We start from the raw sequence: 14,786 nt of genomic DNA on the forward strand, positions 1-14,786 counted from the left end.
GTATACCCGTAAGAATACAAATGCAACGTATCAAAATATTCACTGAAACATACGGTCAGTGGTAACAAATGTTTATTTTGGTCAAACAATGTTTTCTTTTTGACCATAAGCAAATATGCTTTAGATATATGTACGCAACTGATGCTTTACTCTTTCTAAAGCCAACATATTTTTCAGCACTACTTCTTAAATGTTAGATTTTTTTTATTAAAATGCTATTAATACAAAAAGGTCTTGGCCTATACATCCATATACCTGCGACTATATACCAATGACTGCAAACAAACATTTCTCAAAGTAAATATAAACGAAGAAAGTTGGCAACGATTTGCACACCAGCAGCAGCGCTAAGACTTCACATTTCTAGCGATTGGCTACGGTATTGACCTAAAACAATACTAACGTTTTTTAAAAGTGGGCTTTGGCGCTCTCGAAACTGCTGTCTTGAAGGCAAAGTGACTTTTTGTCATTGTTCCCAAGTCGGCTACAATTTTAAGTGGGATTGGAATGAAAGGGAATAGCCAATGCAGCGACCGCACCTTCCTACACTTGAAATGGCTCAGTCCAAGCGGTTTAAAACCTGGTATTTAAAACAACCTCTACACTGTCTACAGCCTACACCAAACGCTTTGGGCGGTACAGTTGTTACTGCATTTTGATTCGCAACATGACGATGTGTGCGAAAAGTAATATCGAATGGCGTGTTTTCTTATGTACATTTAATTAAGCACACAGACCAACGTTTGTAGCAGAGAACACAAAGAATTGTTCGAATGAAAGGAATAGAATAATGTGTTTGCTCACACATCCTATGACTTCAAATCGTTATAACTTTTTCATACCTTGTATGTTTTATGTTCGACGTGGCTTAGTTGTTTTGCTCGATGCTGCTACTTTTGTGTTGTGTACGTTATGCGTCCTTGGACAAGATATTTAACTGCTCCAATCCAGTGGTGAATATTGTGTTGTTAAAATCATCACCCTACAAAAAAAACAGCATCCACAAAGTTAAAAATGTGAGAATTCGTTTCCAAACAGGCACGAGGTTTGTGAAACAGAACAATCCTTTTATAATTTACGATTGTCGCTGCCCGTAACCCGCCACACGAGCATATTAAGCTACATATATTCATTTTAGTAATTTTAGTCAGAAAAGGGTCATTTTATTGAGCAAATAAATAGATTTACTTTTAAGGCCACGAAACGAATAAATAACGAGCTGACAACTCCTTATTGCTACAGTATCACAACTACAAAAATGCGAATCAAACAAAACTTCTTAATACTTTTATATCTGAAGGCAGGGCACATAAGAAGCAATATAACACAAACAAACTGGTCGATTCCTTGTCCCAAGTACCGACAACGATACCTTAAAAATACATTCGCATTGCGTAAGTGCAAATACACGATTACATTGTAAAAAAATCAAGTAACTTAATATGAAGCTTACGACATCTTTAAGTGTGGTATTAGTTCCGAGGTAACACTTTTCCATTATTCTGCCTTGTGCAACACAAAGCACTGGTGCTGAGTTGAAATATCAACTGGCAACACTGAAATATACTTTAAATGACTGGTAACACTGCTGGTTAAGAAGACATAAGGGAAAGGGTCAGTTATTCATAGAACGTATCAGCTATTGAGAAAACACAACACTAAACCTAACCGAAACGAAAGGATTGGCAAATTTCGATGATTAACAGGTAAATCTATGGTCAAATTTCGGAAATAGCGTGTCAAATTTCACACACATAATGTATGGTAAAAGGGGATTTTCTCAATAGCGGAACATTTTATGATGTACAACTGATATAAAGAAAGAAGCAATTATATTTACAGAAAGAAAAATACACGGGGGCCTATTGAATGCATAGACATTTGGTGCACGCCCAAGTACGAATACAGAAATACGGTGGAAAACCGAATACGGATACTCGTTCCGAGTTATTGGGCGTGAAAAGAGCGAGCAGCATTATTAAAGTCGGTATGTGCTTCAGGCTGATGTTTTCATTAGCAGTTGCAAAGTAACAAAAAGTGGGGTGGGGAAAGTTGGAACACGTTTTCTTTCTATTTTTGGACATTACGTGCTAAAGGTGTCCCATCTTGCCCCACAGTACAATATGATATAAATGCAGGGGTTAGATTATTGTATCACCAAGTTGTTGTATTGGAGTCCCGGACCTGTGGTTCGAACCCAGTGGCTTCGATAAGTAGGGAGGGCTGGACGAAGAAAGTGAGTAAGTGCCGTACCCAGATTCGCTAAGTGAGGACGACGCTTGTCGGGACAACGAAGGCGACGAGACGTTTATACTGTCGGACGACTCACGGTCGCTGCCAGTCTGTATGTTCTCAGCGAAACCTGAACTGACAGAGTCGCTCGTTGAAGGCAGTTTATACTGGTCGTCAGAGGGCGTACTACGAACTAAATCAAGTCCGCGCGGTCGTTTCGCAACCGGGGAAGAAACGGTTTCAAAGTTCGCGCAGATTAGTGCGGAAGCAGGTACCTCGACCGCTGGTGACGTCACTGGACTTGCTCCTGGCGTCGAGCAGGAGGATGATGACGTAGCGGCTGTTGATGACGTCAGAACTACGCTGTCGTTCGAGCCGCTGCTGCTTCTCGTGTCGGAGCCGTTTCGTTGCTTGCCTGTACGTTTTCTGTTTCGGCGTTTTGCGATTGGTGCGTTCGTAACTGCACTAAGTTGAAACCCTTCTTTGCTGGCGAGGTGGTAAGCCTTCATCGTGGCGTTGAAGCAGGTGGTGGCTCGGTGGCCTGGTGAAAGAATGCAAGGACTGAGAAGTGGTGTTGTAGGGGCGCACGCTCCTTGGACCCACGGGCTTGCGAGCAGGTCGGAGATTTTGAGTCGCTTTTTTGGATCCACTGTTAAAAGACCTGGGAAATCAGAAAAAATGTAAATTGTTATAATTGCATCTAACAGACACTGTTCAATTTCCTGATCGCGTTATTACAATTAACAACGCCCTTTAAAGGTGGCGGGCCTAAAATTATACAATTGTATAAATATTATTTGTTAACTACAAAATAAGACAAGAAAATAAAATAAAAACATATTCATGTTACCCCACCCTACTATAATACGGCATGCCAAGTAACAGCGATAGTCGATACAAAAAAAAGGTTGATTTAGGTTTGCACAAATCATGCGTAAACCCGTCACGTTTTTTTAACCTAGTTCACTAAAGCTGTTATCGCTTAACTGTAACGTGGCCTGAGTGTTGAATACGAAATCTTAAATAGGAAATGAATCTATAACCTGAAAAGGCAGGTCAATGACCCGTATTAACCCCATGGCACGTTTTAAATATTGTTCCGATGTTTGTATTATGTTTTTTTTAATATAACTTTTTACGGATCAGTTACTGTACTATAAGTCATTATGTATACATTCTATTTTTGTACCGAAGAAACATTATAGCGTGCAATAGACAGCAATGGAATTGAGACCACAATATTTTTTGAACAGGAATAGCACATAAATTCGGTCGCGGAAATGTGTGATCGTTATATTTATACGTTTAAAGGTCGACTATTAGAATGAATCATGCATAGAAATGTGTTTTTGGTAATTTTTACCGTTTCCCCCTATTTTGTTCAAAAAAATTTTGTAATAACCGTGTATCTTATACAATTAAAATAATTTTATTTGTCGCAATTGTCACCGTTCCTCTTATTTCGTGCTGAAATTAATCTCCCGTATTTTGTTCTAAATTTTGTAATAACGCTGTATGTTAGACAAATAAACGAATCTACGTTTATTTGCAATTTCTACCAACTTCTCTTATTTCGTGCTTAACTTAATTACAAAACGAACCGTCCACGAGTCTTCGTGCTTCTTCCGACACGTTCTGCCAGGACGGGCCATCGAAGGTAAATTCCCCCTTCGTGATACGAGTCATGATTTCCGAAGCTCTGAGACTCTGCCCGTCGCTCACAAACGGAACAGCTCCGGATAAGACGGCGTACTGTAGAAGGAAACGACGTTAGTGGGAATTTTCATAAGAAAACAGCAAACTATATAACACTCCGGAAGGATATGCGTTAGAGTCCTGTTACATAATGGTGTGCTCCTTAGAACTGGTTCGGGCGTATTTTTTTAATTACAAAATTATATTGGTTTAATTCGAATTGTTATCCTAATACAGTACTGTGTGGTAGCATGAATACTGTTAGAACATAGTTTCCCATATTTTCTAACCGTGTGTATTAAATAACAACGCTATTTTGGAGTCGTGAGAAACGGTTTTATATAAATTATTGTAAATGTTCTTTGTTTGCTACCAAAAGGGACGACAAAGAGAATGAAAACATGAACCGTCTTACCCCAACTTGCTAAATACAACACCGACTTTATTTATCTCTTCGAACACGATATTAAAGATCATTTCAGTTAACAAAGTCTATTAACAGTAAATCGCCAGTTTGTTTACTGTTTGTGGGTGTAACGGTAACGCCTTTTATTTAAAAAGTTACTTTTATAGCTTGAGCGTATAATACTCACTTCTTTCATACCGTCTTTTCGTTTTATGTACTTCGGTTTTATAAGACTTCAAGTACCAACGGTATTTATCTTAGTCCAGTACTATAATTCGTAGAAAAGTCGCTAATGCCAGTTTAAAAGCCATATTCGCTCACGAAAGCCTAATAACTTACCAAAATAACACCTATACTCCATAGGTCGCAAGACTCGTCGTAGCCAGGTGTATTGGACGTTCCTACAAAACCGGAGGTCTGTAAAACTTCTGGGGCGGCGTATTGTAGCGTAAAAACAGGAGTGCTGAGCGCGACAGAAGCCCCAGCGCCGGTGTTGGGCTTTAGCCTCGCAAAACCGAAGTCCACGATTTTTATATGGAGTTGTTTCGAGGCTGACATGGTATTGTTGTTAGTGTCAGTTGGTGCTTGCACGAATATAATGTTCTGGTGGAAATTAAATGAGATTAGAATGTGCGGTAATGGTCACTAATGGGTTGTCCATATTGTTAGCCATACATAAACCAAAATGAATTACAAAAATATAATCACTCACAAACTTAGAGATTTGAAAAAATATATCGCACAAGCGTTTTAGTATAGCTTATTATAGTAAACTGTATCGATTACTAGGTTTAGATGTAATTTCGTATATAACAACTACGCTATTTTTGTCTACTGTTACTTGTAGATATTAGTTTTGTTATTAAGACAACATAACATGAAATACTGATTATACCACATATATACATATACCTAATAAACTAACATAACATAAATTCAATATTAATCTCTTCAAATACCATAGTGAAGATCAAACTAATTAACCTAACGAAAAACGGCAGTCGTTCAACCCGCGCTAACAGTTAAAAATTACATTGAAAAACGTGTCATAGGCGTTGCTGCTAAATCTACAAAAATACACCTCTGGTTTTAAATCTCGATGTACAATTCCTTTTTCGTGCATGAAGGCGACGGCAGACACGATTTGCTTCATGATAATACTCGCTTCCGCCTCGTTGAAAGTTGGGTGGTCACGTATCATGGATAGCAGTTCACCACCATGTAATAACTCCATTACGATGTACGTGTGGTGCTGTACGGAAAATGTGTATGGATAAAGGGGGATTCGGTTGGCAAAATTTGTTACACCATAGGTAGACAAAAGCAAATTTTTATACAAGGGGGAAGATGGGAGACATTTTAATTCTATTTTTCCATCCGATTTGGTAGTAAACCAAGAATATTTAAGGAATTATATAATAATATCCTCACTACTTTCATAGACTGTTATTGGTTGTTTAAAACACGTTCAGAACATTTGAATTTTCTGTAATAAAGGTGGCCCGACTTCCCCCACCCTACTATATTAGTTTAATAAGGTTTTTAAAAAAAACAAAAAAAGGTTCATCCAAATGAGGAGTATTTTTTCTCTTATACTACCATTTAAAAAATGATTCAACTACTTTTTACATAGACCTATGATATACAGCACTCTGAAAACAATAAATATTTGTGCAACAATTTTGTGGTTAATTTACAGAAAATATGTTGGCTTAGATCCCCCCCAAAAACAATAATTTTAAGTCATGAAATATTTTTTTTATAAAACAAAAAAAAATTTAAACACTCCAACAAGTGTACATGTGCATACCTTATCCTGAAATACATTGTAGAGTTTGACAATATTCGGATGGCCTTGACAGTGAGATAATGATCGGAGTTCTAACATTGACTGCAATTCCCATCTGTGTGATATAATAAATATTTAACTTTTAAATTTTCTGGTGGTATGTGTTTAGAAGATGTTGGGTTATATTTACTACAGTGGGGTAACATGGTCCATGTTTTCATTTTATTATTTCATTTCATTTGGTAGTAAACATAGGACATTTACAGAAATATATGACCGTACATTTACAACTCTAAAAAAGCCTTGTTAATTGTTAAAAAACACGATTAGGTAATATGGGATATTATGTGCTAATACGATCCTGCACTGTTAATGTATTTACCGCAGTTTAAAAGAAAAACATATCCATATTTCATACCTTCGGCTAATAATTTTCACTGCAAACTCTCGACCGGTAGAAAGTTCCACACATTTCCTACAAACTGAAAAACTTCCATCACCCAATGGTTCAGTGTCCAAGTCCAATTCATACAGCGTAAAAAATTCGCTGTCAGTCAAACGGCCAGCGTGTGCTACCTTCTGTAAGTAGCTTGGGGAAGGCCGACCCGAATTGGACATTGGTTTTAGAAGATCGTCGGAAAGTACGTGCTGTCGTCCAAACACAACCGATGGGGACACGAATGAATAACCCTGGTGTGAGAAAAAAAGTTTAATTTATAAATTTAAAAAGAATTCTTTTTTATTATTACTTTGCAACCTAAAAGAACACTTCAAAATTAATTTTTGATTGGAAAATTAAATGTTATAAAAAAAAAACATATTGGTTTGTGGTAATTACAAATAATGTTAATTTGTCAATATAATAATAAATTTTAATTTGTATTACCAAATCAACAAGTGTTACAATTACAAATATGTTTTGTAATTTTATGACAAAGCATATTACATAATGACATAACACATATAATACAAATAATATTACATAATGAATGCAACAACATTTTTTGTTGCTTCTGTTTTGAAAATGAGTAAAACAACAATGTAAGCATTTCCTATGACAACACACATGTGGTGTATGTATGGCCAGTGAATAAGGCTCAACAGGATGTGTAAGATAGCCTGGCTTTGTTTATGGTCATAACAGCTTGTTTACAGGGGAACTATATAGGAAACTAAGCCAACTAATGTGCTATGTTATTAAGTAATGGATAACATTATGGTTATATAGTAGGTTGGGGTAAGATGAAGTGTTTTCATTCTCTTTTAGCATTCCATTTGACTTTAAAAGATTGTTGGTATTTGCTAAGAAATACACACGATTAGGAAATAAACAGCATATTATGTGGTATACATCTTACCCCACAGTACTATACTAACATATTCTATGAGTATGTGGTCACATATTGTAATTCACTATTATGTTGTTACACTGTTAGGTTTAACTGCCGGTGCTTTCTCCCAACCTGCTACACAATAGTTTATTGGCATGTTTGGTCTTGTTATGTAGGGTTAATGGGTTTAACCACTAATGCTGTAACTGCTGTAGTTTTACACACTGGTAAAAACAGCAAACACCCCTGAAATATTGAAAACAAACCACCGAAAAAAAAAGTTAAAAAAATTTTAATTTAAATTTTAAAAGGTTAGATATTTTAATATTTAACTACCTTAAAAGGGCATGAGGCGTTAGTGGCTGGTGTTGGTGCAGGGGAATAGTTGACGGGCATCAAAGTAAATTCCTCAGCAAAGTTACTTGTGTCCATATCATTTGCGATAACTGGCTTAAAAGGTGCAGGGACATCTTTTCGCGCCACTTTCTCCCAGTCTAGTGACTGAAAAGGAAATAGCCTACATTTAGCCACTGCTGAGTATGTAAACAATAGATTCAATTCCTTGATACTCTACACTCTACAGGGTGGTATGTATGTGTACAAAATATAGGTGTGTGAGGTCCTACAGCATGGCATGCAATGGGACCATAGATTTAGGCTATAGTTTGCCCATTACCTAATGTTTACAAATAAATTGTGGTTTTGTAATAGACAAATCAAGGCTTAAATACAAAACCCACAATGCTGTTGTAATTTTACACATATAAATCTGAATACAGGGTTACTATGAAAACTAAAGATTACAAATTACAAAGAATTCATCATGTATAAACTATAATAGGGAGAAATTCATTTGAAAAAGTACAGAATACACTTAGGACAGCTAAATTTAAAGGTCTCTAGCTCTTGCAATTGGTCATGATTTATATATAACAGTGATCAGGCACGATGGGTAGTCGTGTAGTAAACAAATGCTGTTTTGAAGTGACATATATGAAACGTGTGTGATGATAAAAAACAATAGTACAATATAATAACAACTAGAATATTGTTGTTGCTTAACAAAGCAGTACTTATTGCCACGCTCCAATTTGACACTCTTTTTACTAAGGTAGTTTTTATCCATAGCATGTTTACAATGACTTATGTTTTGCCGCTAGTTTCCCTTTTTGGTATACTACCCAAATACAAGGGCCCAAGTCTAACCAAGATATAGTAAGAAAAAACTAGTGCTATTTACCTTTAACACATATATAATTACTTTGTGGGTAGTATTAGGATTATGCTTTCATTATGGGCAGGTTTAAAACAACAGTCAGATGTAAAATTTCACATATTCACAAGTAGATAGCAACTTATTGGCGGAAACGAGATGTATGAAACACATGCAACCAAACACCTGAGTAATAATCCCCCGGATTTTCCCATTGCCTCAGGTAGTAAATAAATACCACAAAAATTCCTAATACGAAATAAGAGAAATAAAATAGCATATAGAAACTAACAACTGAATGTTATCAAACAGGTAACTATGTTACTTTACTATGAAATTACAATTTTGGAAGATGATTTTTGTGCTTTAAATTTAACAGGGCAATTTAAAATTTTAGGACATGATATTTTCTGCTTCAAACATTAACTTTGAAAGTGTGTTTATGGTGGCCTTAAAATAACCCAGGGAACTTTTAGACCGGAAAATATATAAACAGGATGTTATGACTTCTTTTAAACACAACATTAAGTAGGTGGTGCGGTAATGAGTTTAGTGTAAGTTTGATGATACACTTATGATTTATGATCTCAGAAAAATTTATAAAATTTTGCATGTGCCGCCTACATAATGTTCCTTGCCTATAATCTACTTTATAAATGGTGATTTACGTTGTATGAATACAACATACATGTCACGTACACACCAGATTGCTATCAGTATTAATACATCACCCGTTTTGATAAATGGGAGCGGTAACTTTACAAATTTGCATCATTCGTATAATTCAGAGAAATTTTTATGATTCAACCCATAAAAATACTTTTAAAATTTGTAAATATATATTATGAAAAATTCCCACTTACTGGAATTAGTCATTAACATACAATATATATGGGGAATAAATGACATATTTGAACACATTCTTTTTGTTTACATTTCACAATAATTAGTTAAGGTTTAATTGTATATTATATTAGTGGGAATTTTTCATTATATATATATATTTACAAATTACAGTTGAATTGATGATACTTTGTAATTATTACTAATACTCAACATTGGACAGTGTGTACACTTTTGTAGGTTTTACTATAACTTAATAAGAAAACACATTATTTGCATAAAATTAATCATTTTTTTTGTATGGGGGAGTGGCTATGGTGTTTATAAACACAGTTATAAATATAACCATGCAAAAGATATGCAGAAATAAATATTAGGCTGCAGGGCATGATGCGTATGTCCTAACTACTATGCTGCAGTGCTGAATGCATGCGATTTACAATGCATTAAGTTTTATGGTGAATATATTTTGAGACCAAAGCTATTAATAATGTATATATAAATATTTAAAATCCTTACACTGTAAACAGTAAGTTATATAACATAATAGTAATATTAATGTCAAAATCTCATCTTGTAACATCTGTTAACAAAATAAACAGCTATATTATTTGAATATTTATAGCCTACCTAGTGTAGTAATAAAGTAAATATGGTAAAGAAATTAATATTGAATTAAAATTTTAAATGTCAAACATCCTACATTCGGACATCATTATTTAGAATGTATGGAAATACTGTCTGCCGTACTTCAATTAAATATTTTAAATTAGTGACTTGTGGAAATGGACATCACAAAATGAATACGGCATTTCCTTTTAAAATTGACCGCTAGATAGTTGAGTAATTAGGTTAATTATAATATAACAAGGGCATGGCAGGCGGTGATATAAACAGGATTTAGTGCTTTGCTACATAAGAGACACTAATCACTACTTTAGTCATAACATAACTCAGTCTTTGGTCCTACTTATTGTTCTGATTGACGTCGGTTTTAAATGGGAGAAATAGATCAAAATTAGTTGGTTAATTAGGGGGAAATGACTGTGGTATAGGTAATAGATATTGTAAATTAAATGTATGTATATAATTATGTATATAACTTTTTTGTTTTTTTTTCCGAGAGTGATATATTTTTTAAAATTAAATCTTACTTAAATACCAAGCAAATGCTAGTATGTTGTGAACAATAGTGACTGTCAGTGAACATAATTTGACATTCGAATTGTTACTCATGTGTTATACACCACCTAAACGTGACACAACGTGATAATGCTGTGGTAAGCTTGTGCTTCGGTTTACAAAACACTTTACCACAAAAATTTTAACATGCTGCATAGCACTCATATAAAGCAGAAATATTGAACTTTTACAAATAAATTGACTTATTAACTAAAGTAAGATTTTTTGGAACGTTATTTAATTATACCTATATATATATATAGATAAACAAGAACATAGATTGAAATTACATAGAATAAAACAACATTTTTGAAGTTTCAAATGTACATTTCACACAAAATAAAAGTGAATAATTGCCTACCTTATAGTACGGATGTTCCTTTATTTCTTTGACACCTGTTGTTCCACATCCAAGACGTGTTTTTGGATTTTTGTCGAGAAGTTTTAAAATCACGTCAAGCGCTGCAGAAGAAAGACCTTTTGGTAGTGGAGGATGCTTGTATAAAATGCGCCTGAAAATATTTGAAATTTTTAGGACAATTTATTATATATTTTTAATTAAAGAAATGTGTATTAACATCCTATATTTACATCCCATAATGTGATATCAGAACATGTAAAAACATATAAGCATACAGTTAAACAAGGTGTATGTAAACAAGGAAGTTACCCTGTCACTGTACTAGCACAATATTGTAGCAGGTTACCTCATGTAAACAATCCGAACATAATATAAATATAAACTAATGACCTACATATTATGTTGCAGACTTACCAAATTTAATGAACACAGGCATTAACTTTTTTTTAAATTCAGAGGAACAGGGCTAGCTAGACATACACACATGACACATTCAAATAAAACAAATCTAACTGTAACTTTTTAAAAATTGTTTACTGATTAAAGCTGTGTAAAAAACTACAAAGTAGATCCGCATACCCTGCCACTTTAGGGTGGTTGGCTATTGATAATAGCGAAGATTTTTTTTAAAACATTTTAAACAAAGAGAAAGGGAATCAACAGCCAAACAACACTTGTTAAGACACAATAATATAGATAAAAAAAGTGGAAAATTGTGTTAGTTAAAAATGGCTGTTCAATTCAAATATGCAATACAATTATAGTAATCCAAATATATTAATACCTTGATACTTCAGCTTGAGAGTTCCGTTCTCCTTCTACTGTGAAAGGGGAAGCACCTGTCAACAGCTCGTACATCAGAACACCAAGACTCCAGAAGTCAACGGCAAAATCGTGACCGGCGCCGTTACTTCTAATGACTTCAGGAGCCATGTACTCAATCGTGCCACAAAATGAGAATGTTCTGTCTCCCTGGAATGATGGATTTTAAACTTACTGTACTAAGAACAAATTTAAACAATAATAAGTTTTTTTGTCCCTTGGATTTGGCATCGAAGGTAAAGAAAAATAGAAAAAACGAAAATGCAGCATATCGACACATAGACAGTCGTTAAAACACTCTTACGATTAAAAACAGATTTATATTTACAATTATTTGGGTAAAAGAACGTGGTCAAAAAGTGTGTATAATAATAATGTCCAAACTTAAGTGTTGATTAAAACTACCACCAGTAAACTAAGACACTCAACTTTTAGTAAAAACCAAATGTTTTTCTTTCTGTAGTCTACTGTGACGTAGTTTCAGTAACAGAGTTGTTAAGCAAAAAAATAAACATTATATATTCGACTCACAATAATGTATATAAATAGGATTGATTAATTAAAAATTGTGGTAAAGCCGGTAATACCAGGAGCTTAGACCAAATACTAGAATTTGTTTATTATATAGCCTAATATATATTTCTTATATAATACAATTATAAATAATCTATTTTTCACAATTTTAAAGCTGGTAAAAGTACATTGATTAAAAATGTAGATCACCTCATAAATTATGCAAACTAATACTCACTTTATTTATGAACTCCTTACTCAAACCAAAGTCAGTCAAAACAACGTGACCTTCAGAATCCAACAAAATATTTTCCAATTTTATGTCACGGTATACGATTCCAAGCTAATAAGAAAGATAAAGCAAAAGTTAACAAATTGGACCACTGATATATATAAATTGGAAATTAAAAACCTTTTGAGGCAATATAACAGTATTTTTATATATATATATACATATGTATTGTATATACATAACCTTTTTAGTAAAAGTATAAAATAATGACTATGCTAATAAATATAAGACAATGATAGTTTAATTACACTGTTATGTGTACAAAATATTATTTATTAAAAAGTACAATAATTGTTTTTTCAGCTCTAAATAGTTATTCCTTTTTTTCAACTATATTCATTATATAGGAACTTTTTTAACAAACGGATATATACATAATTATGCTATGTATTTTAACATGGTTAAATCATAACACCTAATAATTATACATAGAGAGCACTTTAAACATTAGTAAAAATAAACTACAAACTCATAAAGTTTTACACAGCATAATACAAAGGATAATTGTTTGCATAATTCTGCATTAAAAAACTTCAAAAGACTTTCTTACTTTATGCAGATGTTCCAATGCAAGTAATATCTCAGCACTAAATAATTGAACTTCTGGCTCAGTAAACTTTTCCCTTGTATTCAAATGAGTGAACATTTCACCACCATTGACATAATCTAGTACAGAGCGAAACACTTTTTAACCACAAAATAAATAAAGTAGTAAACACACACACCTACAGTATAGCCACTAAGGAAACAGTAGAAACTAGAAACTGAAGTAATCTAATAATACAAACTTATGTTACCTAATCTGTTACTTTATAACATATACACTACATTAGATTAGGCTGTTGTTATACCACGTATACTAGTAGTAGTCTCAAATACATATATGTAACCTGTACTAAACACAACAAATTTAAAATGTCATTATTGACCATAATATGAATTTTCCAAAGCAAATTTAAATCTGTTGAGCATCAATATTTTATTACTTTTTTCACATAAAAGTAAACATTACAGATTGGTCCAATCTACTTTTTATATGCATCGATTTTTCTGGCAAATTTTAAAGGTTTTGAATAAAACATACATACATACATTAGCTTTAACTTACCTAAAATGAGATGTAATCTTGAGTTGGTTTGAAATGCATAGTGAAGTGTCACTAAGAATGGAGACTGACGTACAGCCTCTAATACCTAGAATAAAATCTCATAAAATACTATTTGCTTCTTAAAAAAATGTTAGTTAAGAATTTTGAATATTACCTGTCGTTCTGTCATTGTGTGTTCTGTTGTTTTTTGTTTTGTAACAATTGATGCTTTTTTTAACACTTTCATAGCATATAGTTGACCCATGTCGTGACCGCATGCTTTTCGAACCAGGAACACTTTGCCATACGCTGTAAATGATAAAAAATGTTAATGTATTGTTGCCGAAAAGTATATAGCACATTTAATTTGTTTTAAAAACACGTTTTTATATACTCTTATACGCCTACTAATATTTAAAGAGTTAAGTTTTAAAATGAACAGGGCAGCATAATTTATTACAAACTGTCAACCTACAAAGGCTACAATATTCAATTTACAATCAAACAATGAACATTTTTACCTCCAGTTCCCAAAACTTTTAACAATTCGAAACTGTCTAAACCAACTTTTTCAACATGGCCTGTGAGATTTGCTGAAACAAAAAATATATTTATAAATATGATTATTGATACGCAAATATTTAAACCTGAATGACTTACCATCAGTCACAGATAGAACAACTTCTTCTGCAGCAAAATCGTCCATCATAAATTTGATGTCCGCTGCAGGCTGTGCAAATTATATTTTTACAAAATAATTTTTTTAAAGTATTTGCATAACCTAAACCCTACATACAAAATCTGTAAAAAAACAGTTGCATAATGTTTCTCTCACGAAGCATTCTAATTTAACCTACCACTCGCTACGTTGCTCCGGTTATATGCGTTCACCACAATAACGTAAACAACACTACGAGCCTACGCAACCACCGGGCGATATAGACAACCAGACGTACATACATCGGTTTCAAGAAAAACTTTATTCTGCAAACATGATTCGGGTCACTGAATACGCCTCGC

General features: G+C 33.6%; 1 protein-coding gene across 1 annotated transcript; it reads right to left on the reverse strand.

The window, feature by feature from the left end:
• Positions 1 to 1,270: 1,270 nt before the first annotated feature.
• Positions 1,271 to 14,592, reverse strand: LOC149728833 (ribosomal protein S6 kinase alpha-5-like). The gene is made up of 15 exons (XM_089888363.1): positions 14,427 to 14,592; positions 14,288 to 14,359; positions 13,942 to 14,075; positions 13,788 to 13,872; positions 13,230 to 13,345; positions 12,626 to 12,730; positions 11,837 to 12,024; positions 11,053 to 11,203; positions 7,790 to 7,954; positions 6,541 to 6,812; positions 6,144 to 6,237; positions 5,415 to 5,585; positions 4,673 to 4,936; positions 3,834 to 3,984; positions 1,271 to 2,893 (listed from the first exon to the last, which is right to left on the reverse strand). Exons 1-15 carry the CDS (start codon positions 14,473 to 14,475, stop codon positions 2,142 to 2,144), a joined length of 2,769 nt encoding a protein of 922 aa, XP_089744489.1. The 5' UTR covers positions 14,476 to 14,592; the 3' UTR covers positions 1,271 to 2,141.
• Between the last annotated feature and the right edge of the window lie 194 nt (positions 14,593 to 14,786).

This window comes from Ciona robusta, chromosome 11 (assembly GCF_009617815.1).
Source record: "Ciona robusta chromosome 11, ASM961781v2".
NCBI classification, from domain to species: domain Eukaryota; kingdom Metazoa; phylum Chordata; class Ascidiacea; order Phlebobranchia; family Cionidae; genus Ciona; species Ciona robusta.